Source organism: Anarhichas minor, unplaced genomic scaffold, assembly GCF_050575085.1.
Source record: "Anarhichas minor isolate MPS153535 unplaced genomic scaffold, ASM5057508v1 ptg000030l, whole genome shotgun sequence".
Taxonomy (NCBI): Eukaryota; Metazoa; Chordata; class Actinopteri; order Perciformes; family Anarhichadidae; genus Anarhichas; species Anarhichas minor.
Window position 1 is genome coordinate 4,647,024 of NW_027466476.1, and position 23,691 is coordinate 4,670,714.

Below are 23,691 nucleotides of genomic sequence, written 5' to 3' on the forward strand. Positions count from 1 at the left end.
ATGCAGCAGGGGCGTTATTTACGGGGGTCCATGTTTATACTAAGGTCTTTGGTTGTTTGGTGCGAATAAACAAATAACCCAGCGGTCAAAGTCAACCAGATGATGCAAGGCAAAAAATAAAAGTTTATTGTGAGAAGGAACAGGACGTTTGAACTCGTTTTGTTTTTCTTTTCCTGCTGTTATAGTCAGAGGAAATCAACGCCACCTGTTAATGAGCACTTAATGACAAGCATGGCTCATGAACAACAAACATAGGAAAGAAAAACATAGTGGCAGATGGGAAACACAAAACTCACAATCAGTGTAGGATTGAAGAGTTTAAGCAAATAATGAAGCCGGTGGCAGTTAAATGGCTACTGTTTCTCTTGCTGTGATTCTGTAAGTTCCTGTAACGTTACAGACTTCATACATGATTCTGTTGATATATTTTCTCTTGCTTACATATGGTTTGTTACGGTTATTAATCTCTGCATGTGTAACATGTTCAGCATTAGTTTAGGCGCAGTTTTAATTTACAGCACATGATGTCCTATTTCTGTCATTTACCAACCGCTCAAATACTGTAACGTTGCTCCATGATGTGACTTTTGTATCGCTTTTTTTTTGGACATACTATTCTGTCACTTTTTATGATTTTTTTTTCTCTATAATATTCTGTGATTTTCCGACATACTATATTATGATTTTGTTATGCCTTTTTTTTTTTTGATATCTAGCCCATCTCAGTCAGAACCTTCAAAGGGTTCCGTGCAGCAGGTTTCCACCTGTCCATCCAACATTTTCTAACTGCAGACAGGCTATGTCTCATTTGTAGAGTGCCATTTTGAAGCCTTGGGTTCAATATTTTAGCCGTCGCCATCTTGTTTTTTTGCTTTTGCAGTCTTGCTTTTTGCATCCAGAAGAAATACGAGAGGGTGGGACTAAGTACAACAGAACACGGAATAATACATTCTTAGGAGACCAAAACGGATACAATTCTCAGCGTCACTGGAGTTTAACATCAGAGTGAAGACAGATCACAAGTTTTATATTTGATTTGTTTTCTGATTCACCAGTTGGTTTAAATATATGTTGATTGTATGTCTGAACAACAAAAGGACCACAAACAACTTTCCTCATTTATTAGAAAGATTTATCTGAATATGAACCAATGACATTTTCTCTAGGCATTTAAAGAAGGAATGTAGAAAGACCTTCCATGGTGTAAATGAAGAGGCAGCCTCATAATTTAGAGCAATACTTGTTATCTCTAATGCAAAGAATAAAGTACCGTATGCCACAGGAATTAGTTCCACATTATCTGTGATTCCACAATGTGTCTAAATCACACACACAAGGCAACCAAAAAGTGTTCTTGAGTAGTCAAGTTACCTGATCTCAATCCAACTGAGAATGTGTTTCACTTGCTGAAGACCAAACTTCACGAAAAAAGTCACAACAAAGGATTTGCAACCAAATATGAAATAAACAGTTCCTAAAGTACTCTTCGGATGTGGATATAGGTTCCCCGTATTGAAGTCATTCATTGTTTAATTGATCAATTTTTAAATCCAATCTGCTGGAGTACAGTTAGTGTGTCAATGCACAGTCATTTCATTGATAATGAAATTCTTCTTGGGAACAGGGTTTACACAGAGGCTCCACAGCGCCTCCACATCTTCATGATACTGCCCTGAAGTCTCACCGGGCCTTAAGCCCACCTTGTGGCAACTCTTGCCGAGACAATTTCGGGATTGAAATAACATGTTGTCAACTAAAGGGAAGATTCCAATACTGTCAACATCTGCTGACTGCGCTAGTCGGCCCTGTGTGCTGCTGCATGTGTAGAGTTGCACAGTGCAATACCGCAACAATAAGAAAGGGTACGACACACAAAAGACATTGCAGTTAACTCCTCCGAGTTTATAAAACAAATTATGTGACTGACGCAATGTATTACAACTGTCAGACCAGGAATAAATAAAACATTGTTTTAACATATAATAGTGGGATAAAACATTAGCATTTCTTTGCATGGTCACAGCAGCTGCTTATCGAGTAATAACATTTCTTTCTCCATCTTCCTCATTTTAAGTGCTCTGTATGCCATCTGTTGGTCACGGTTCTCTATCTCCTTCTTGAGGTAGCAGCAGTAAAGGGTTTTTATATCTTCTGTCTGCCTCTGCAAAAGAAATGAAACAACACATGAGCTCATAATGTTTTTATTCTTTGTCACTACCATAACCCACCACTGAAACAAAACTCACCACAGCACTTCTTCCACCGATTTTAGCACAAGCTGAGTTATCCCTCTCCTGGAAGCTGTGCACATCCTACAAAAAATAACTTCTATATGGTAAGTGTTCAAAAGACAAATGCCTAAAAAAAAAAAACCTGTCTCCAATAAAATTACGCATGGAACTAAACTGCACTCTCAATTACTTTCCAGAGAAACGTTGTTTTCTCCCAGATTATGGTTGCAGTTTGAAACACATGGTCAATAATGTAAATGAAGAAAAAAAAAAAGGTACAAAACTACTTATTTGTAACTACTAACTAATAGTTATTTAGTTCAAGTTCAAGACCTTTATTTGTCCCAGAGGGGCGATTTGATCTGACGCAGTACCAATAAAAAACACAGCGCAAGACACACAAGATAAAAACCACTCATAACTAATCACACATAATAAAAACACATACAAATAGAAGAGGTAAAGTTGAATGCATGAAGTAAATAAGTTAAACTGCACATTTAGGAAACAAAAGTACACACAAACAGAAGCCCCCTGGGTTTTTCTGACCCACCCTCCTCCCTACGCTGACTCATTTCAAACCTATTTGTGATTGATTTACAATTTGGTTGTATGGGAACGTTATTTTTAGGAGACAGGGCTGCTAAAAAATGAAACATGTTCAGCAGCACTTACCCCTTCAAAATGAGTGTCACTGACGTCTGTCTCATCACTGCTCAGGCTCTCTGGTTCAGTCTTTGTTACAGGCAAGAGGAGGACAGGATGGCCTGAGACTGTATGGGTGGGGCCCAACATGGAGTTAGACAAGGGGAAATTCTTTCAAGTTTCAATCAGACTACAAGTTCACGTACCACTAATAAATGAGCTGTCAGATCCAGTCAGTGGCTCAATACAAGCACCTCCTAGGACCTCCACTCGCAGCCTGTTGTCTTTGTGCTGTAGCACATCCTCCTCTGCAGAAGTCAGCGACGGCATTGGCGACCCCCCTTCATTCCTCATCACCTCGACCTGTCTTCTTTTTGCTGAATGAGCACAGACCTGAGAGGTGAAAAACTCCCCTGGACATTATTATGAAGATGTAGACGTGCACGAACAAGGTTACCTGTTTGCACTATATTTTTATGTTTGACTTTCACTTGCTGCCACGACCTTTTGTAGCCGCTGTCCGTTACCCTGGGAAGTCGTGAAAAATAATAAATGGTTATGTGTCAGTGATGGTGAAATTATTGGAAAGTCCAAATATTAGAGTGACAAATATTTTAAAACAGGTTTAATGAGACACACTTATGTAAATAAATCTTCTTACACGTTTATTTTATCAGCAATTCTCTGCCAGGCTTCTTCTCTCAGTTTAGAGGCACTGGTAGTGTTTGATTTGGCTGTCAATATCTCTCGCTCTTCTTCATACAACTTCAAAATGAGTTCCTGCTCTTTAGAGCTGAAGAAATGTGCCCTCTCCTGTTTTCTCATCATCTGGATATCTATTAAAAAACACACAAAAATAAAGGACCTGTAAATATACATGTTTGCGAGTCTGAATGATTATTGTTTCTGTATATTTTACGAGATGAGATCATGAACAAGGTCTCCTCACCTCTGTCTGTGTTCATTTATAATGATCCGGGTTTCGGCGTGCGATTGCTTTTCCCTTGTGACCGAGCGGGTGCGCGCAGTTATCCGAGATGATTCAATGCTCGATTTAGTAATCAAATCGTTACCCACGGTCTTCACACGGAATAAACCCGATCGTAATAAATAGTGCAGTTTAGTCAAGGCACGCTTCAACATTAATCAATAACTGTCCATGCGACGGAAACGGATTAAAGACAACCGGTGTTATGAAGCTAGTTATCAGCTAGCTTTGTTAACCCAGGATTTTCTAATTCGGCTTAAGGCGCGTTCACGTGAAAGAGGTGGAGTCTGTAACAAAGAGCAAGTCACGTGAAACAGGTCTACATCATCCTACTAGATATTTACCATTGTTCCACACGAGACATCTCGTGTAAATGCAATAAATAACGTTATGTGAAATAACATAAGTAAAACATAAATGAAGGATATAATACCCAGATATGTGCATATTTCACAACTGTAACTCCACTGTGTTTGATTATTTATTTATTTATGTATTTTTCAGGGACAATGCACACTAATCAACAGCACTGTAAGTGAGCCAGAGAGGCTAATTTCCATCTGCTGTCCCCGGCCAGATGTTTCAAGGCAGCCTAAAATAACAAAATCTCAAATTGAAACGGAATTAAATTCATAGAGAAACGGACAGCAACGTATAGACAAAACCAATACACAGCAAAAGAAAAGTGTACGACATTAAAGCAGAGCAGACATAACAGGTTTCAGCATGCGTCACGCAGAACAGACTCACCTACAGGACAAGCACATATATAACACTGAAGCACATAACATACACATCAAAAAAAATGGAAAATAGCAACACTGAACAAGACAAATGCACATATAGGCGAAACAAGCAGGCAGGACAGACAGCACGTCAATGCTTGCACACCTGATTGGCAACAAGCCATTCCTTGAAGTTATGCTTGAATGTTTTGTACGTGTTTTGTGTGCGTATGTGTGGTGGCAGAGCATTCCACCAGTGAGCTGCCTTCACAGAGAACGTAGATTTACTAAACGAGCTTGACCTATGTGGAATGACACAATCACCTCTTGAAGCAGATCTAGTGAGTCTGCTGCTTTGAGTGCTTTGTTTAATAAAATCACTAAGTGGAGGCAGGGCCATACCATGTAAAACTTTAAAAACCAGACACAGATCAGTGAATTTAATGATGTTCTCCCAGCTCAGGGTATGGTGTTTGGTGAGAATATTGCAGTGATAGTGATTTTTATCAAGTGTTTTTAGAGCTTGTTTATGGAGAATATGAATGGATATTAATTTAAATTCACTTTATTTCCAATTTAACTTTCAGCCTCAGCCTTTTATTTCTCCAGAATTTAACATTTATAGACGAGCTTTAATCAGTGTATGCAGCTATGTATAAACATTTAACACTCAATTGTGAAAAGGCACATGAATTCAAAGGCTGGTAATTCTGTCGCATTACTGTATGCCATTTACATTTATAAAAACGATTAGGTGAAATGTTTCCCACCTTCACAGGTGTGAGGGAGGGAGATGTCAATCATAGCATATACACGTTTTCACTCCTCGAGGCCAAATCAGCCATATGTGAACGAAGGGTCAGGAGGGGCTTTAAATAGCTAATAAATTAAAAGGTGCTACACACACACACAATTACAGCATTTCTATTGCCTCTAAAGCTGTAACCGCCACCGTACTGCAGAGCAGCAGCCGTGGGAGCCAGTGGGGCCTCCTCACATCGACGAACATGCACTAAAAGTGTGCACAGCCTGCCCGGCTATGTCAACAAAAGAAGGAGAAGCTTGGATAACAACACACAAACATAGAGGGAGACATTACTGAACTAATCTTTAATTAGCAAATTCTTGTTTGCTGCTATATTAAGGATCTGAATCCTGTATATTGCACCTTTAAATAGAAAGTGAGATTGGAAAGCTGCAGGTGTTTCAAATAATATTTACTATGGCTCCATTGTGTTAATGTTCTCAGTAAGCTATGGCAGAGTTCAACCATCCTTCATTTATTTATTTATTATTTACACCTATGTTGTTACTGCTGGGACCTCTAAAAATTGTTTCCTGTGCTTAAATACATTGATGGTGAACAACACAAAAGAAATAAAACATGAATTGAGGTAATATTAGTTACTTTATTTATGTTAATTCAGGATCAGTCTGACATGTTGATGGTCCAGAGTAAAGGAACTGTTGGTTCGGGTGCCCCATGTTGAGAGCACAGAGGTAAACACAACAAAAGTGAAGAGTAAACTGTAAATAGAAGTATGGTCCAGTAACAACCGCTGAAGGAGGACTGGTCCCCGTGCCCGTTAGGAGGTCTGGAGGAAGGGTTTTACTCATCGTGGCCCTCATAGCCGGCAGGAAGAGCATTCAAGTGTGCATTGTGGAAAAGGGATTTGTTGCCATCTCCCCAAGGGAAACGCTGTAAGAAAAAAAATGAATGCAACACATAATCCAGTAAAAATATAGGCAAGTGTGGCATTTTTTAATGTGAATAATTGATGTTGCATGAAGTCAGACCTTGCTGCGAATGCGAAGGTGGGAGTAAGGGACAAACTCTGGCTGTTCATGGGAATGCTGCTGCTCTTTGAGGTACATGTTCAACATGCACACTGCAACACCAGGGAGGGCAACCACGAAAGAGAGGATCTTCCATGTCTTGGCTGGAAGAGACGGACAATAATGATTAGTTTGACAAAAAAAAAAAAAGCAATCCGAAATCCAATCACACGAAACATGAGTGATAAATGTGCTTTTAAGACAAAAGACACTTTCTTTAGGACATATGAAAGTGAAGTTTCATTACGTACTAAAACTGCACCCACCAAATCTGTCATTACTTAATGTTAAACATAAATGTTAGATAGGTGACCTCACACTACTACCCAGAGTGTGTGCTTTACCACAGTTAAAATGTGGAATGCCACCAGCTTATATCTCTGGACGCTACGAGGCAGTACACTTTCTACTGACAGCAAAAGACAGCAATGTGTGATGCTAAATATTTCCTGTATAACTAAAGAAAAGTCACATAATCATTTAATAACAAGTTCTTCCATCAGTTCCAGCAATCATTTCCATCAAAATACACATCAATGGGGAATAAATGGTAAATGTTATTACTTTTTGATTAATTATAATGAGTAATATTAATATAATTGTATATTTAAATTTCGAGTGTCTCTTGACCTGATAGGACCATGTAGTTGCGCTTTAGCTCACAGGACACATCGTTCGTGACCCTGCTCCACTTCCAAGCCATATAAAGAACGAACTTAAGTTAATTTAAACTACATTAAGACTGCACCAGTCAAGTGGATGTTTCAATGAAGTGGCAGGCTGACATTACAACGTCTTTAGGTCAGAAAGACAATATTTTGAGCCGCTTCTTCTACGTGTTGTCGGCTCAAGGATTCAAAAGCTATTGCTAATGCTGAACCAGCTAATGTTAGCTCAGCAAGGTCACTGTCAAAACATCACAAGTTAGGTAAAAAATGAATGACATTGACTACAATTAGGGGATTAAAATGTCGCGCTACAATTACCTGCTTGCTCGCTGTGTCCGCCAGCAGCAGCAGCGGCAGAGAGCTGACGCCGGGTCTGGGTCAAATAAGACCGTACCAACATTTGAGAGACGCGTCCGACAGCCGCCATTTTCCTTTCTGAGAAGCTCAGAGACCGGAAGGAAGTCATATTGATTAGAAGTGTCACGTGGAAGTCAGACAGCTCCACTAAGCCACCAAGCGGTGAGACTGTGAACTACAGCAACTCAGTAGATAAACTCAGTTCAAGTTTGCTGTTGTTCTGTTTTTTTTTTTTAATCACCACAAGGCAATGCAGTGCAATAATGAGTCTCACTTGTAAAGTTGTTTAGAAAATAGTCACTGAAGTAGGTTGCAATTAATATAAAATTCACAAATTCAATTTTGATGGTGGTCAAAGTGTCTTTTGTCCTGAGACAGTAGATAGTATGTACAGTTTGTGCTTTATAACACAAGGCAGAACAGTACCAAAAAAAGGTGATTGACATATAGTCCATAGTTGTTTTGGTCCTCTTAGATGAGTGGGGATTAAAGAGTCTGGTAGTAAGAGACACTGATGCAAAGTTATTTGACTTGTTTGTGTCCTCGACTTGAGGTGATCTGTATGAATAATCTCTATCGAACAAAATGTGAAGTTTCCACTGCATATTCTAAAGCAATAGTTCCACGTCTCACAAGGACTCACCAATTACACCAAATAGTTTTATGTTAATTTTGGGGATATTTTTTTATATTTTTGCTTACATACTGTACACTGAATACTTCTCCGGGCCTCTGAAACCAATCCAAATAAAACAGTATGTGAAGGGGAAACCACTCTTTGAATGAAATGTACCTCATAGATAAAAGATTGCAAGAAGACATTGCTTTGTATAAAGTCACAAGTAAAACAAGTTCTAAGGTATGGGGAAGCTGGTTTTCACTCACAGGGATACATAGTGGTAACTCAAACTTACAATGACAATAGGAAGGAAATTATTTTGTGTAATGTTGGTGTCACAATTGTCATATCCCCAAAATTCTCTTGGTCTTTTCTCCTTAATTACCTACACATCAGGAAATCATCTCACACATCATACAAAACAGAACAAACTCTTATTTCCTGTTTTATTTTGTGACCGTAGACAAATTATAACTGAATGATTACATTCAAAATCGTGTGTTTAAAGTGTTTCTCTTTAAAGGGGAGGACTTTGTGTGATCTCATGATCAGAGTCCAACCAGAACGATTCTGAGATATTCTGGTTGATGAAGGTAAGTGATTAATGTTCACTTTGTTTGTTCTTGAAATTACTTTGCAGTCATTCTTTTCGTTTATATTGATCCATAACTGTGTAGAAATGTGCATTAATCTCTGTGTCATGCATGTACAAATAACACCATCAATTATACACTGAATAGTCAGGATATCAATGAAGACAATCATTTTATATCATAATTTAAATTTAGCAAAACATTTAGTAAAATTAGCTGCATGTATTCGAACCCGTTTGTGTATCATACAGTATATAACGGCAGAAATCACTTTTGTGTATGGAGCCGTTAATAGTTAACATATTGGGCTTGAAAACAAACAAGGGAGATTTGGTTGACCTCTTATTTGCCAAGACTATGGACTGAATACTTTATCAACTTAGTTTTTCATTTTACAAATGAGAGCAACAGAGTTGGACATGTTTTTTTTACTAACAATTAAAAAGTCTAAAAAAAAAATCTATTTTCCAAGAGAATCTGCTTGTTTTCAGTAATGGAGTCTCAGTATCACGAGTTTGGGTCGATTGATAACAGTTCTGTCCCCGGAGAGCACAAGACGACTTTACAAACCGGTATGACATGTACAAGTCTTCCAATTTTGATCCAATAATGTCAGATGTCACCTTAAACTATGAATAAATGTATGTTAGTGTCTGCAGGTATGAAGAAGATAGTGGTTTGTGTCCTCTATGGAGTCCTGGTGCTGCTGCTGTTGATTCTGCTGATGGTCATTGGGATAAAATGTACGACTTTAAACTCAGTTTTCATGTAGCCAACTCACATTCTTCGTCTTATCATACAACCATTTTTTTGTATCTTAAAGTCGCCCAGTTAAATAAGGAAATAACTGATGTCAAACTCAGCCTTGAGAGAATCAGCAATGGAGGAACAACCTCATTGTCCAGTTCAGGTCAGGAAATGTTTTCAGGTCTGGTTTTAATGATGTTCAATCGATGCCCTCATTACAGCTTTTGTTTTGTTTCCAAATTTAAGGTGCAACATCTGTGCAGGAGGTCCCCTTATCGAGACTTGTCTCAGTCAGAGGTAAACACTGAATCCTTTAATATCAAAATTCACTTCCCCCCCCTCCCTAATCATGCTGTCTTGACCCTCATCAAACCAGGAGCATGTAGGGATGGCTGGGTGTCTTTCCAGACAAGCTGCTACGTGCTATCCACCACAACCGTGACCTGGAGCAAAGCAGAGGAGCAGTGCCAAAAACACAGAGGACACTTAGTGGTTGTGAATGATGTTGTGGAACTGGTGAGGTTCAAGTTTACATCAGTTTGGTTCCATACATTTTAAACTGCGTCATCTTCCTGCAACTGAATACAGGACTCTGATCAGGAGCACACCCTGTCTCAGAATAAACAAAGGCCTCAAACAACCTGTTGCTACTTTTGATTCCTAGGACTACATTTCAGGAGTAGTTGATATCAAATATAGCTATTGGATTGGACTGGTGGAGCGAGAACATGAGGGACACTGGAGCTGGGTGGATGGAACAGACTTCAATTCAACCCCAACGTAAGCTATAAAAAAAAAATAGAATAATGTTTTGGCAAGTTCAATTATAAGTAGCATATTAATCGTTTCTTATCCTTTCACCGTTTGTGTTTAGGTTCTGGGATAACGGTCAGCCTGACAACTGGGACTACAGAGAGACCGGAGAAGACTGTGGGCAGATTCATGCTTCTGAGAGACGCAAACGCAAGATGTGGAACGATGCAGACTGTAATCTGCCGTATCGTTACATCTGTGAGACAAGAGCGTGAGAGCCAGTGAACCTTTACAAACATGACATAAAATAATGGCTCAAATAAACACCGATGGAAATTATGTTTTAAAATATCCATTTATTCATTTTCAGAGTCACGAAATGGATAAAAGTTGCATATACAATACACGTGTGAGGTCTTTGTTGAACAATAAAACAGTAACTGAGTACAGTTGCTTTTATTAGAGACACTCTACACTTCTCCCCGAGTCCTTCGGCTTACGTGCAGCGCTCACTGGGAAGGTGGTTATTTCCTTCATTATAGTCGGCCTCGGCAAAGCACATGGCTGCATTCCTGTCACACTCACAGATGAACTTCTCACAGGGATCGTTGTCATCTAAATAACAACGACAGAAAAGAGCAGCAGTCGAGTGAGGAAGAAGAAAAGAAAACAGGGCAACCCACACAATTTTTGTCCCTCATCCACATACTGACAACTCTAATATTAAAGATTTCATTGGAAGTGTTGTTGAACGCTCACTCAGGCAGGTGGAGGTCTTGTTGACCTCGTCACACCTGTAGCTGTATACTTTAGTGTCGGGGTTGTCCAGGACTGGCACGCAATCGTCGTGTTGCATGGCATCACCGTAGCACTGGTCGTGGACCTCACAGCATCTGCAACATACAGAAAGCATAAAGGTGATTACACCACCTTCGTCACATCGCGATGAAGCAAATAACCTGCCGTTTCATAGTTCCTTGACTTTTAGGAGATCTATAAAATGTCAAATACTGAAAAATGTCTTTGACAAGGAGGTATCATCTTGTCCAAAGACTCTAAAGATATTCAGCGTACAATCACAGAAGATCCAGATTTTCTACAAATTTGTTTTAAAAGGGATGTCATCATATTTACACGGCCTCTGAAAGAACACACACGTCCAGTTCTACATTTGTTCAAATAGAAACACAGATAAAGATGAAGAGAAGAAGACTAACAATTAAACAGACAGTATATTCACATTCAAGAAGCTGGAACAAGTAAATACATTTGTGTCAAACTAAATTCAATCCACCTCCATTGTCTTGGAATGACTGCAGGAGTCTCAGGAATATATTTGACAACCTTTGTACACAACTAAAAAACTGTTGCTTGCAACGACACCATTAGAGGCAAGTCAGAAAATGTGTTTTTTTTGTCTTATTGCAATTCAACCTTTTAAATAAGAAATAGATCAGCATTACCTGTCAACATCATCTACAGGTGTGCCAGAGCCTCCCAGCCCACAGTAGCAGCCATAGTCAGCATAGTCAAATACCGGCCAGCTGTCATGTTGAGCGCAGATTATCATCGCCCTGAACTGCAACAAATGTTTTCTATGCAGCACTAGGGGACACAATGGAGACATCTCAGACAAAGCTAGTTCCCATCTCAAAACCACCATGACATAAAAATATCCCTGATGCCAATCAATAAGACATGCATAACTCTCAAAGTCATCCTGGGAGGTTTTCTACTTCTGAGTACTCACGGACTCCCGTGTGGCTGAGCAACAGGCTGAGCATGGAGTGAATCAGAAGCATCTTGCAGGTGACGATGTGGAATGTGAAGCTAAAGCCTTATAGTCTCTCTCTATCTCACCCCAGCAGCTGCAGCTTGTGAGCGAACGGGCTGGGTCCAATCACCAATTAGTGCCATGGTGGTGGAAAGGCCGGGAGAGCCACACAGAAGCAGAGTTCAAGCTCTGTGTGTGTGTGTGTGTGCGCGCGTGTGTTTTTCACAACAGTTTTCACCTCAAGCTGACTAGTACTCCTCATGACGGGTAAACTGAATCTCAGGTGTAAAAATAGTGGAATGGCCCTTTAATAATTCTGATCTTGTTGACTTGAACATTATCCTTTTTGTTTACAGCGGTGCCAATCCATTAACAGATCTTAACACAGGACCGGTTTGTGCATCTGAAGCTAAACTTACCAATGCTGCCTCCTGCTGTTCAGTCTGAGAACATCTTTGTTTCTCTCCAGTATCTCATTACTTTGATTAGACAGTGCAGATTAAAGGATATGCCACCACATGCACACAAAAAAATATCAAATTAGTTGTGGTATATTGGGGAGCCCATAATAGATAACATTATTCTCATCCGTCTGAATGTTGTTCTGAGGTCGGTTATACAGGTGTGTTTTGTACAAAAGAAGATCATAATGTTCAGGGTTTCAGCATTACAGGTGCATTGTGATGGGTGAGACAAAAAAGTAAATATCTTTCGAGTTTGGCTCAGTGGTCACCTGTCATACAATGAAAGCACAAACACTAGAATCATCTTTGTGTCCCTTGTAGAATATACACACTTGATCATTTACTACATTTAGGGACAGAAGGGAATAAAAGTTGTGTTCAGTGTAGTTAAATATTATTAAATGATTTGCAGCAAAGTCTTCTTGTTGGTTGCTGAATAATTTTACACAAATTATAATGTTAAAAAATACATTTATGTAAGCTACCAGGAAGCATCCATGTTCTGTGTTGGGCCACTGCACATTTAACAGGAGTCTACAGCCATACCAGCAGCTTTGCGTGACTGTACTTAGGCTCAGCTGAGCTAAATGCTAACATGCTGTCATTTAGCAGGTACTATTTACAAGGTTCACCATCATAGTTTTGCATGATAGCATGCTAACATTTGCTAATCAGCATTTAACACAAAGTACAGTTCAGGCTGATAGCAGGGATTTGGTCATGAACCAAAGTATTGGAAGAATTTAAATTATGACCTGATGATGGCACGAGAGGAAAAGTCATAGATCTTATCCTCTAGAGATCTATATGCAGCAAATATCACAGCAGTCTATCTAATAGTTGCAGCATAGCTAAATAGGTCTTAAATGCCTGAGCAGCAGGTGAACACGTTTCAATGAAAGGATAGTTTTGGTGTAAATACTCCTCTCACCTGATAAATTAACTTTAACCAGTACTGTGTGTTGTTGTCCAGACAGTAGACACACTGTCACAAATACAAACATGTTTCCATAGAAGCACGTGAAACACTGTGAGTGTAAATGGCTGCTTGTAAATATCAGGGAGTGGAATTTAGTGTTTGTGCGTATGGCAGTGTATTTCACTTGAGTGTAGTTTTCCGTTGTTGCCTTTGTGAGCATCTTTTCGTTAACAAATTGTTTTTTGATTATTCATCTGTTGCCCATGAATCTTTTTCCCTGGGTTATTTACTTTGTTACTCCCCTCATCCCCTAGACTTTAATCGGGGAACTTAACACCTATATTGACTCCTGACCTTGAGGGGGGGGGGGGTCCTTTTTGGCCAATGGCTAAGAGTCACCCAATCTCTTACTCTATACACTATCCATTATGCAACATAAACAGCATGCATACACAAACATATACAGACAGACACACACTCATGCTTGTTACATACATGTTTGGTTCATTATTATCATAGTTTGTGTCATGTTTCTTGTGTATATCGTTGTATTATCCTAAAGTGACCCAGCTTGGGCAATGTGCAGTGGAAAGTCTTGGGAAGTGCTAGCTATTTACACAGCTGTGTGTTGGAAACTTATTTTAAATTTAACTCCTGTTTAGAGAAGGTAAAAGCAAACATGAGTGAGGACAGAGTGAACCAAAAGGAAAGACCAAATAGATCAGGGAATATTTGATTAGGATATTTAAAGAATATATGTAAAAAGATCAAAAGGAAATTATAACAAATGTCCTGCCTAACCTGTGAGGGGAAAATAAATGACTCCTTGTCTACCTTGTCTTGTTGTATTTCCTGTGGATATTTTATCTTATTTACCTGAACGGTAAGCTGCCAACAGGATCATAATAATAATAATTAATATTATTATTGTTGTTATTATTATTACTACTACTATTGTTATTATCATTCCTATAGCTTTAGCTATACGATTTGGCATCTAGCTGAGAAAGCCCAAACTTGAACAAGATTTGGAAAATGATTGCTCCTATATTGACCGAATATCAATCAGGCTTCATCTGTGATCGGACAGCTGATGGGCAGTGACATTCAGTATCAAGGCACTAGTGGAAGTTGTAAAATGCTGTTCCAGGTTCACTAAAGGTGATGCTGAAGACGGAATCAGTTCAATGAAGATGTCGAATAAAAGGGATTTTGTGAGAACAAAGCTTAAAGCTGTCAGTCTTCTTGTTTGCTCTTGCTTTTGACTGCTTCTCCTTCGAGATAGCTGGGTCTAAGAAGAGAAAACACAAAACTGATTATATGTTTTACTGTCACACCTGTAAAATAAGGTGTTAAATACAGGCTGAGGTAAACGCAATTCTCAAGTAGAAACTTTAGAACAAGTAGCTCCTCACTTAAAGCTCCCACCCTCTTGTCACTCTCTCTTATCTCTACTTGTCTCTCACCTCCTGTTATATAAGAACAGGCTGCACCAAAATGTATGTTCTTCTGACTGCAGCCATGAATCTGACAGCTCCTCTGCTGCTGCTACTTCTCACTGGTAAGCTTGAACAAGCTGTCAATATGTATAACTCCTGAAAATAGCACACATTGTGAACATGTGCTGTTTGTGAAATTGTCTTTATCGCTCAATTCATAACTGAGCATTCATAACCGTTCTTTTAAAGATATGCCTTTTCTGATTTATCCATCATGTGTTCTTATTTGTCTGCCTCACATTTCTTCACCAGCTTGTACAGCCAGTGGTGCGCAGCTGCCCAAGGCCTTATGGCAGTTTGCGACTATGATCCAATGCGCTCAGCCTGGCATAAACGCTCTACGATACAACGATTACGGCTGCTGGTGCGGCTTCGGAGGAAAGGGAAGCCCTGTGGATGAAGTGGACATGTAGGATGCAAACATTGCCCAATTTTGTTTTCATCAATTTAAGAATGAAAGTAACTTGAGGTCTCCTGTATTCTTAGGTGCTGTGAAGTTCATGATAAATGCTATAGAGCAAGCAGAAAGGCTCCTGGATGCACGGCTATTGTGGACCTGCCCTATGTTCTTGTCTATGATTTCACCTGTTCAAATCAACAAGTGACCTGCTCGGGTAAGACTGTGACCCCACTATGATGGCTTGTCCAACTCATTTAGACATCAAATTTGACATATTTTCAGTGAATTTTTGGTGACATTCTGCAACGACACTGTTAACAAAAAACCTTGATTTTATAAATCAAGGTTTTTGGGTGGATTTCATTGGCTGGTTAAAAGAACAGCACTGACTGTAGCTGTACTGTATAGAAGATTAAACAAGGCTGCATCTGTGGCCCTGTGTGTACTGTACATACAACTGTATTTAGACAGCTATACATAGGTATTATGCAGCCGGGGAATGAGGTTTGATTCACAGTTGGGAGTACCTAACTGCAAACAAATGCTTCCCTATACTGCAGAGCACTTGCACACTAGTACTTACCGATAATGTGAGAGGGAGCTTCATGTTACGTTATTATTGACCAGCTATCTGTCAATTTCCTGACTCAACTCTGTCTCCGCAGCTACCAACAAAAAGTGTCAGGCTGCCGTGTGCGAGTGTGATCGGGTGGCGGCTCACTGCTTTGCTCAGACTGCATACAACCCTGAAAACAAAAACCTGGATCCCAAAGTCCACTGTGTCGACTGAGTTATCCAATCCACAAAAACACACAAGAAAGGGTTGGATTTCTAACCTATTTCTTTTCTAATTTCTCTGTAATTTGTACACAAAACCAGATGTAAAAGAAGTTTGATTTTGTACAATAGCATTAGTTTGAAATAAAATAGGCAAGTGAGATTCTCAGTGTGAGTCATTTCAGTTGAATTCCAGCCTCTGCTTGTCCTTGAGTCTGTTTGCCCACATATGGAGAGCTTGTGTAGCACAGGTTGCAGTAGTGCTTATCGCACCATTATATTTTTCCAGCCACAATTTCTGTTCACTTAAATATGTAAAGCAACACTCGAGGCAGGTTTCCACTTACGCATCATGTGTTATAAGAAGGAAAGCTTTAGGTTGTAGTTATGGATCATGAATTAACATACATTGTGCAGCAACTTTAAATACATTTTATTAGATTATGAGATTACAGGATGGTAAAACAGATGTATCAAATGTTTTGAATTGATATCATGAAGATAATTAGTTGTAGTTTTAACAAAACAATGCGAGCAGCAGCTGTGTACAACAGATGAATTATAAAATAAGAGGCTGCATCATAGCTCTGTGGATTATACTGGCTTGTAGAGAAGTGTGGTCACATATTTCTTTTTGTATCGGTGCGTTGCACTGAGGACCATCACGCCGTCCTGAAAAACAACGACACGAAGAGTATTTTGATAAAAATGGGGTATATAGCTGAAGTTTACACCGTTCAAGCAGAAATTGTTTGACCTAAAAATAGTTTGCTTTACCACAGAAAATAAGGGAAAGTCATTAAATAATACGTTTTAGAAGATAAAGAGAATTTATGTGCGTTCAAAAGACGGAACAGATATTTGTTGACCAACATTTTATGCATGTTGTATGTCGTATGCATGACATGCAGCACATCATTTCCCATCAGTTTGAACAAAATCCATTTAGTGTTGTCGAAGATATTTTGTCTCTCAGACAGATGAAGTTGATCCATAATTTCCGCCTGAGTGACAGCCATAAACTAGAATTACCGCCTCGCGGTTGTATGCCTCCACCAACACGACATGTTGCAGTTTATATCAGTGTCTGTCCAAAAAAGTCACTTCATCATTTTATCCTATTAGACATTTGTGTGAAATTGTCATAATTAGCATATAAATTCTTGAGTTATGGCCAAAAATGTGCTTTGTAAGGTCACAGTTATCTTTGACAACTGATGCAACTGAATAAAGAAATTCCCTCCAGGCCTTCCTGAGATATCACGTAGACGAGCATGGACCGGACAACCTGAAAACATAATGAATAAAAAAACATATCTGCTACAGGAGGATCTGTTACCTTGATGGAGAGGGCGTACAGGTGATTGAGCATCACATGGTTGGGTTCTGGAAGCAGCGTTGGGTCACACTGATGAGGATGTAGAGAGAGGATGAGTTTGACTACATTGCATGCTGTCATAACAGGTTTCTAAAGTGCTGTGCACCACTGAGACGAGCGTGTATTCCAGCATTCAGCCCGTACTTACAGAAATACCCGTGTCCTTGTTGAGCAGCACTTGCAGCAGGTGGGGAGGTAGGTAGGGAGGATTCTTGATCTTGTCCTCTGGCTTGGTCACATATGCATCCTGTAGGTAGGGGCCGGGAGGGGAACTGGACAAGTCTGGGGAAGAATGAACACAAAATCAAAAGAATGTGGTATAAAGAATTCCTCAAGGTTCATGCATTAGCAAATGTCATTGACGAATACAATCTACTCTAAAAAAGTAATTGCTCAAAAATGTTATAGTTAACTTTACTATGATCATTGGCTTTACTGCACCAGATTAAGTTTCCCCACAAGTCATTTGTTTTAATATGGCACACGTTCTAATATTTAAAGTTAATTAAAACTCTCTTCAATAATATCTGGGCAGTCTGAAAGTAGTTCATGATGAATGCCAGTACCCGAGATGTCAGCAGTATCCTCCGAGTCGATCCTGAGAGCGTCAAAGACTTCAAAGTCAGTTGTCTTCACCTGGATGACATTATTAACTGAGCCAGTTTTAGACGTCACCACGGCCTGGGAGAGAGTGTAAACAGAAATTTGATACTGACGCTCGTGAGTGTGGAGTAGGCATTTCTACCACAATGGAAAAATACAAGCACATTGGTCATATATATTATCATTATATATTATATAAAAAGGTGGATGATCTCTAAAACTTAAGCTTTCACTCACCCCAGTAGGATCCAAGGTCCACTGACCGTCTACACAGAACTTGTACTGGTGCTCTCCCTCTGGCAGGTCCACAATAGCCACGAAGTTTTTCTGACTGGGTTTAAAAGACATTTGCGTGTTACATCTCCATCAGTACACACAGATGCAGGATGTACAGTCTGGTGATGCATTCTGCATGAGTCAAACTACCTTTTGTTGAGAGGGATCTTGGTGGCCCAGTTGTTAAAGGAGCCGGACACAAAAACTTCCTTGGCGGCCCCCGGCCACCTGAACATAGTGGGTCTGTCCTGGGTTGGACTTTTGTTATCACTCTCCAGGTCATGCTGCCAGGCCAGAAATTCCTGTATTTCCTCAGGAGCCTGTAGAGCATGATATAAAGGTATTGTTGCCATGTTAATAAATGCACCTTCAACCTCTGCCACTGTTCCACAACACAACACTTCCTGACCGAACGGCCGGCTGAGAGAAAGCTGAGGACTGGAATAGTTTTAATGATTCCACATATGATTTATATACATAATGTATGACTTTGCCTGTACATACAGTAGGCTATGTATGGCCTCGCCTGTGCATCTATGACAGATATTTTGCAAATCCTGTATATATGCAGCCATTTTTTATTTACTGCATTTAACTATTTCAAAATGATATGTCTTAGAGTTGTATAAAATCATGTATTAATACAGCAGCGTTCACAACATAATGAGTGATATTTCATTCATCAATATTTTTATTATATTTGTTATAACTTATGCATTCCCACCTGCAATTTTGCCCAATTTTATGCTAACAGTTTTACTAAAGCATACGAAAAGTCTCAAACCTAGAGATGCTCACAAGTCACTTTTCTGCAAGTCAACTCTCAAGTCACTGTGTGAGCAACTTAAGTGCGACCTGGTCCAACACCCCATCTCTGTTTCTTACCTTTGTGTCTTCTCTCTGGAAAAGGTCTCCGTCCTCTGAGTTGTCTATCAGGATGGTGGCGCTTGCCTCTTTCCCTCTCTCACCCTGACCCCCACTGGACCTGTCGCTGCTGCTGTTCCCCATCCTGGTGGCATCAAACACTGCAAGACACACACACACACACACACACACACACACACAGACACACACACACACACACACACACACACACGTCAAATCACGTCAGTACCACCAGGAGCCCCGGATGACTGCAAGTCCAATGATCCTCTGAAATACCCGAGTTAACCAGCATATTTCGCGGGTGATTCATAGGTTTCATTTTATGTACCAGCAGTAAAAAGCCTATGGTAATGAAAAAAACCCACCTAAGTCTTCCCAGGGGAGGTTTGGTTGGATGTGGTCTTATCAAACGGAGGTCTCTGGTCTCGTGCACATCTGTTTTGGGTTCCTGGATGTACAAACGTCCCGGTGCTCTTATCGTTGTTGTTTTCGTCTCTGAACGGCAGAAGTTTCCCTCTCGGACTCGAAGCACAACCATGAGGCGGAGCAGAGTTCACCGTCCCGCAGACGAGCACCAGACGAGCAGTCACTTGTTTTGTTTATGTTCTTTCTGTTTCCTTTTACCTACCACTAGTTATTCTTCTAATCTCCCGAGGTCAGCTGTACTTTGTGCGTTTTCGCCATTTAAGGGAAACCTCGGTGTGTGCGCGTTTGTGTGCGTGTCGTGAAGAAAACACACCTCTTCCGCCTCCTGTCCTCGAGCTCAGCGAGCTTTTGTTTAACCCGATTGTTGCCAGCTATTTTGTGGTAACGTTAGCAGATGGTTTACAAGTGAATTGCATAATTTCAAAAACAGATATACGAGTTTTTAATCATAAAATAACATCAAAGCTGTCAGTGGGTTTGGTGATTTTCAACAAATAGGCCAAGTTACATTTACTGCACGTCCTGTATATAAAATTCAGATAAGAACAATACTGGTTTATTTATGATCTGAATCAGATAGAAAAAAAATAAAAACAAAAGATTCATATGACGAGTATTCTTGAAAATATCAAAAGGGTGTTGTAGTAAATCAGTGGTTCCCAACCTGGGGGTAGCAGCCGTGCAAAGGGCCACTCAGTAAATCTGAATTAACAGGATAAGAAAGCGAAAAAGAAAAAACAAAACATTTGTTTTACAAAATTAGTTTTATTCTTTAGATTTAAATTTTTTTATTATATTATTATTAATTTATTATTGGATAACATGAGATCTTCAGGCCTCTACAAATTATTCAAACACGTACAGCCAGAATTACATTCTGTCAAAAATAATTTAAAAATGCCTCAAACACATCTTGGCCACACAAAGATGTGTTGAGGTGTATTAAAATGTATAATTTAAATTATTATTTACATATTCCGACGTATAGATCAGTGAGAGGCCTGTGAAGCAGACCGCTATCAGTAGAGCCTTTTAAGAGTTCTGCTGCTCAGCAGGGGAGTGTCCTTGAGCCATATCACACTTATTTATCTGAGGCGTTCTCACGGCTATCCTGTTTCATGTGATTCACATGTCTAAAGCCTATAACTGTACACACTGATAATAAAAACAGTCAGCAGTATTTCAGTGTTATGCACTGAGTGTTTATTAGCACTTCTGTCTTATTTCTGTCGCATTAAATCAGACATACATACAGTCCTGTCCAACTTCTATCCGTGGACAATTTACTACGGTGTTTATATACGCAAAATACCAGCATACTGCATTGTTATCAACTGGTATTGCTAACCAAGGCTAACAACGGCTAACCCGGCTGAGGCAAACCCCATCAAGTTGTCCGACTCAGGTGTGATGTCATTCACAGCTCCAACTTCCGATTTCCAAGGTAAATGGGATGCAGCTTAACTCCACATCTCTGTCCTCAGTGAAGGTCACAGAACAAGGCCCCGCCTCCCATGTTCTGGCTATCTGTGTGTTTGGCAGAGGGAGTCACAGAGGCCTCACTAAGCTAAGAGGACCTCCTTCTTCAGCTGGTGTCCATCAACAAGTTCTTGAGTTGCCCCTGTGAACTTCAAGCCACAACTCCAAGCAGCCACCTCAGCAAAGGAGGCTTTGAAAGGCTTCTCAGATTCTCTGTACCTCTCCCTCAAAATGCAAGAAAAGTTCATCTGGTGGATGTTGGTGATTTGGCAGGTTAGGCTCCTCTGCCTGACATTTTCAGTTCATCCTCACGACATTTTTTTGGACTTTACCGCACCCAACCAGCAGCTTTCCCTGTCGTCTCATCCAGCTCACTAGCAGGTGGGTAAGACACATGGCTGCAGTCCAACAGTACAACCACGCAGCTGATCATCAATCTTTAGGTAAAAGTGTTTTGGTACCATACATTTATGAACCGTCCTTTGCTGAACATGGATGGCACCATTCAGACTGCTACAGTTTTCAGGTGCTGATCACAACAACAGAGAAAAAGATGCATCAGACACTTTTAGTGCAGGTGCTTCCAGCATCACGGGATGAACAAAATCCTCCACCGTGATGTGTTGGTGATTCAACTTTTATTTTCTCTGTAATTTGTGTGCTGGATCCCTGCATAGCTGAAAGAGTATGCTCTTATTTTTAGCCTTGTTACAGTGTTAATATTACATATCAGAGTAAACGATACCTCACACTCATTGAATTGCAACAGGTGTCAAAGATGGCTGTCAACTAGGGCCATTTTGGTCCACTACTGTTGGACAGTATTTCACCACATTGTTGCTGTATTTGTTGGTTCTACCAGTGATGTTATAACATTGCATTGATGCCCTGATAAATATGAAACTAGTTTGTATCAGTGTCAGTAATAGATTTCGAATGAAACTCATTTTCAATCATATTGTATTTACAGTTTGGGTTTATTTACCATACCAAATTTCATTTTGTGTAAAAGTTTTTATTTTACATTTTATGTCCACAACATTTAAAGCAGTTAAAGCAGACCAATATTTCACCGTGTTAGATCACAATCAGTAATCGGTTAAACAGTGAAGATATAATGGAATGTATAACAGTTCATTAAAGGCCTTTAGTTACAGAAGTCTAAAAAAGAGTACAGTTAGGGTCTTGTGCATATGTCATATGGCATAATTCCTTTCAATTTTCATTTACAAAAATTGTAAAAAGTGTTATTGAAATATCATTTGCAAAATAGCTGAAACAAAGATGTATTCAGCAGTACAGGGAGACTCTGCCAGCTCTTGCAAAACTTCCAGAGTTGTTGATGATAGAAGCCAAGCAGAGCTGCTCTGCATCCCGTGGAGCTGATCTCTCCATCACCTCTTCTCCACTTCCACCTCCTCTTCCTCCTCAAGAGGTCACACCACATGCTGTGGAGGAAAAGGATACTTGAAATCTCTCTATCCTTTTGTTAATTTGTGCACCATATAGTATCTGCTGCATTCATACCGTGGTAAAGTGCACAACAGTGTACGCAGTGATGATCACAAGGCCAATGGCAAAAGAAACAATCCCCAGGTGGAGAGCTTTCCGACCCAGCCGCTTGGAGCCCTCATAGTCCTCTTCCTCATAGCTCTTTTGAGCCTATAGGGTGAGTGACAGGGGAATTCAAGATTCGTTATGAAAAGGCTTGTACTGTGCTGAAGAAACACCTTCAGTGTCAATAAGGCGATATACATGGATAGCATGCTACACATGACCAAGGCATGTGTCTTTTATGGGAATCTGTGCTGGACATTTAGCGAGCAAATGATTCTGAATTCCAACCAAATGTCTCTCCTTGCACCTGCCTTTCTTGTCATGTCTAATTCATATTCGTATTGATGCTAATATCCTTAGCAATGAGAAACAGTAGATTGCTGTCCCTCATCTTGTTACTCACAGCTACAGAGATGCAACAGCTGCTGTCGGCACGATGACTCAACACACCCGTCTCCCCTCAGACGGCTCAAAGACTTGAGACAAATGTAAACGAGTTGCTCCCATCTGACGCTTCTTTAAACTTTGTGGCTTCACGGCAAATGCGGAATATTTACCAAAATATGTTCCTCTCATTGAAACACAGATGGGGTAAATTCGTTGTGTAGAACAATACATTACACAGTTATAAACATGGTTTGGCACTTTGAGGAGTGGATGAAGTTGTCTGTAATAGCAATACATCACGTTTGCTGCTTGATCAGTAGACAGACAGACAAACATGGCAGTTAAGTGTTAATGTACAATATATCCAGACTACACTAATCTCTAATCTACTTATCCATGTGACATGACGCATGTTATATGATCTTTATGTGCTGCCTGCAGATAACTGAAACTCATTAAAGAAAATCACTTAAATTATGTTATTCTGTAAATATCCATAAATAGGAACCAAGCATGTCAAGAAGCTTTCAGCATTGTATAACTTACCAGCACAGAGAAGATCAGCGCCACAATATTGATGGGCCATGCAGGACAGAAACAGGTGAACATGGTGAGACAGAGATAGTTCCTCAGAGGGGGAATCTCCTGAGCCATCCCGCATTTCAGGTAGTCAGCGCTCCCGTCTAGTGAGGACTTGGTGGTCAT

General features: G+C 39.9%; 7 protein-coding genes across 7 annotated transcripts; 2 read left to right on the forward strand and 5 right to left on the reverse strand.

The window, feature by feature from the left end:
- Window positions 1-57: 57 nt before the first annotated feature.
- On the reverse strand, window positions 58-4,158 carry LOC142964384 (uncharacterized). The gene is made up of 7 exons (XM_076104681.1): window positions 3,826-4,158; window positions 3,538-3,712; window positions 3,334-3,404; window positions 3,083-3,253; window positions 2,907-3,004; window positions 2,247-2,312; window positions 58-2,161 (listed from the first exon to the last, which is right to left on the reverse strand). The coding sequence occupies exons 1-7, from the start codon at window positions 3,839-3,841 to the stop codon at window positions 2,018-2,020; spliced, it is 741 nt and encodes a 246-aa protein (XP_075960796.1). The 5' UTR covers window positions 3,842-4,158; the 3' UTR covers window positions 58-2,017.
- Window positions 4,159-5,978: 1,820 nt separating this feature from the next.
- cox6a1 (cytochrome c oxidase subunit 6A1) lies at window positions 5,979-7,531 on the reverse strand. Its single transcript, XM_076104442.1, has 3 exons — window positions 7,412-7,531; window positions 6,387-6,529; window positions 5,979-6,288 (listed from the first exon to the last, which is right to left on the reverse strand). The coding sequence occupies exons 1-3, from the start codon at window positions 7,518-7,520 to the stop codon at window positions 6,199-6,201; spliced, it is 342 nt and encodes a 113-aa protein (XP_075960557.1). The 5' UTR covers window positions 7,521-7,531; the 3' UTR covers window positions 5,979-6,198.
- A 1,624-nt stretch (window positions 7,532-9,155) lies between these two features.
- Window positions 9,156-10,437, forward strand: LOC142964595 (C-type lectin lectoxin-Phi1-like). Its single transcript, XM_076104990.1, has 6 exons — window positions 9,156-9,234; window positions 9,322-9,405; window positions 9,486-9,572; window positions 9,786-9,925; window positions 10,074-10,189; window positions 10,284-10,437. The coding sequence occupies exons 1-6, from the start codon at window positions 9,156-9,158 to the stop codon at window positions 10,435-10,437; spliced, it is 660 nt and encodes a 219-aa protein (XP_075961105.1).
- Window positions 10,438-10,504: 67 nt separating this feature from the next.
- On the reverse strand, window positions 10,505-13,031 carry LOC142964488 (phospholipase A2-like). Its single transcript, XM_076104828.1, has 3 exons — window positions 11,626-13,031; window positions 10,922-11,055; window positions 10,505-10,777 (listed from the first exon to the last, which is right to left on the reverse strand). Exons 1-3 carry the CDS (start codon window positions 11,823-11,825, stop codon window positions 10,659-10,661), a joined length of 453 nt encoding a protein of 150 aa, XP_075960943.1. The 5' UTR covers window positions 11,826-13,031; the 3' UTR covers window positions 10,505-10,658.
- Window positions 13,032-14,840: 1,809 nt separating this feature from the next.
- On the forward strand, window positions 14,841-16,008 carry LOC142964490 (phospholipase A2, minor isoenzyme-like). The gene is made up of 4 exons (XM_076104830.1): window positions 14,841-14,880; window positions 15,071-15,227; window positions 15,305-15,432; window positions 15,884-16,008. Exons 1-4 carry the CDS (start codon window positions 14,841-14,843, stop codon window positions 16,006-16,008), a joined length of 450 nt encoding a protein of 149 aa, XP_075960945.1.
- Window positions 16,009-16,411: 403 nt separating this feature from the next.
- Window positions 16,412-19,884, reverse strand: prkab1b (protein kinase, AMP-activated, beta 1 non-catalytic subunit, b). The gene is made up of 8 exons (XM_076104827.1): window positions 19,503-19,884; window positions 19,138-19,277; window positions 18,403-18,572; window positions 18,214-18,307; window positions 17,940-18,054; window positions 17,522-17,655; window positions 17,335-17,403; window positions 16,412-16,667 (listed from the first exon to the last, which is right to left on the reverse strand). Exons 2-8 carry the CDS (start codon window positions 19,258-19,260, stop codon window positions 16,590-16,592), a joined length of 783 nt encoding a protein of 260 aa, XP_075960942.1. The 5' UTR covers window positions 19,261-19,277; window positions 19,503-19,884; the 3' UTR covers window positions 16,412-16,589.
- A 2,552-nt stretch (window positions 19,885-22,436) lies between these two features.
- On the reverse strand, window positions 22,437-23,691 carry LOC142964596 (transmembrane protein 233-like). Its single transcript, XM_076104992.1, has 3 exons — window positions 23,533-23,691; window positions 22,570-22,704; window positions 22,437-22,469 (listed from the first exon to the last, which is right to left on the reverse strand). Exons 1-3 carry the CDS (start codon window positions 23,689-23,691, stop codon window positions 22,437-22,439), a joined length of 327 nt encoding a protein of 108 aa, XP_075961107.1.

What these genes read in the sequence shown, in the direction of transcription:
- LOC142964384 (XM_076104681.1), bottom strand. An exon ending in ATTGCTGATAAAATAAACGT is followed by an intron (nt 3,405 to 3,537) that starts GTAAGAAGATTT and finishes ACGACTTCCCAG; the next exon opens with GGTAACGGACAGCGGCTACA. An exon ending in TGACAGCTCATTTATTAGTG is followed by an intron (nt 3,005 to 3,082) that starts GTACGTGAACTT and finishes CCACCCATACAG; the next exon opens with TCTCAGGCCATCCTGTCCTC.
- prkab1b (XM_076104827.1), bottom strand. Translation starts at nt 19,260, where the DNA reads ATGGGGAACAGCAGCAGCGACAGGTCCAGTGGGGGTCAGGGTGAGAGA. An exon ending in GGACCTTGGATCCTACTGGG is followed by an intron (nt 18,055 to 18,213) that starts GTGAGTGAAAGC and finishes ACTCTCTCCCAG; the next exon opens with GCCGTGGTGACGTCTAAAAC. An exon ending in ACAAGGACACGGGTATTTCT is followed by an intron (nt 17,404 to 17,521) that starts GTAAGTACGGGC and finishes CATCCTCATCAG; the next exon opens with TGTGACCCAACGCTGCTTCC.
- LOC142964490 (XM_076104830.1), top strand. Translation starts at nt 14,841, where the DNA reads ATGAATCTGACAGCTCCTCTGCTGCTGCTACTTCTCACTG. An exon ending in CCTGTGGATGAAGTGGACAT is followed by an intron (nt 15,228 to 15,304) that starts GTAGGATGCAAA and finishes CTGTATTCTTAG; the next exon opens with GTGCTGTGAAGTTCATGATA. An exon ending in TCAACAAGTGACCTGCTCGG is followed by an intron (nt 15,433 to 15,883) that starts GTAAGACTGTGA and finishes CTGTCTCCGCAG; the next exon opens with CTACCAACAAAAAGTGTCAG.
- LOC142964596 (XM_076104992.1), bottom strand. Translation starts at nt 23,691, where the DNA reads ATGACCACCAAGTCCTCACTAGACGGGAGCGCTGACTACCTGAAATGC. An exon ending in CGCTGATCTTCTCTGTGCTG is followed by an intron (nt 22,705 to 23,532) that starts GTAAGTTATACA and finishes CTCACCCTATAG; the next exon opens with GCTCAAAAGAGCTATGAGGA. An exon ending in CTGTTGTGCACTTTACCACG is followed by an intron (nt 22,470 to 22,569) that starts GTATGAATGCAG and finishes TGACCTCTTGAG; the next exon opens with GAGGAAGAGGAGGTGGAAGT.
- LOC142964595 (XM_076104990.1), top strand. Translation starts at nt 9,156, where the DNA reads ATGGAGTCTCAGTATCACGAGTTTGGGTCGATTGATAACAGTTCTGTC. An exon ending in CAAGACGACTTTACAAACCG is followed by an intron (nt 9,235 to 9,321) that starts GTATGACATGTA and finishes TAGTGTCTGCAG; the next exon opens with GTATGAAGAAGATAGTGGTT. An exon ending in GATGGTCATTGGGATAAAAT is followed by an intron (nt 9,406 to 9,485) that starts GTACGACTTTAA and finishes TGTATCTTAAAG; the next exon opens with TCGCCCAGTTAAATAAGGAA.
- cox6a1 (XM_076104442.1), bottom strand. Translation starts at nt 7,520, where the DNA reads ATGGCGGCTGTCGGACGCGTCTCTCAAATGTTGGTACGGTCTTATTTG. An exon ending in CGGACACAGCGAGCAAGCAG is followed by an intron (nt 6,530 to 7,411) that starts GTAATTGTAGCG and finishes CGTCTCTTCCAG; the next exon opens with CCAAGACATGGAAGATCCTC. An exon ending in ACCTTCGCATTCGCAGCAAG is followed by an intron (nt 6,289 to 6,386) that starts GTCTGACTTCAT and finishes TTTTTCTTACAG; the next exon opens with CGTTTCCCTTGGGGAGATGG.
- LOC142964488 (XM_076104828.1), bottom strand. Translation starts at nt 11,825, where the DNA reads ATGGTGGTTTTGAGATGGGAACTAGCTTTGTCTGAGATGTCTCCATTG. An exon ending in CCTGTAGATGATGTTGACAG is followed by an intron (nt 11,056 to 11,625) that starts GTAATGCTGATC and finishes TGTATGTTGCAG; the next exon opens with ATGCTGTGAGGTCCACGACC. An exon ending in CAAGACCTCCACCTGCCTGA is followed by an intron (nt 10,778 to 10,921) that starts GTGAGCGTTCAA and finishes GTTGTTATTTAG; the next exon opens with ATGACAACGATCCCTGTGAG.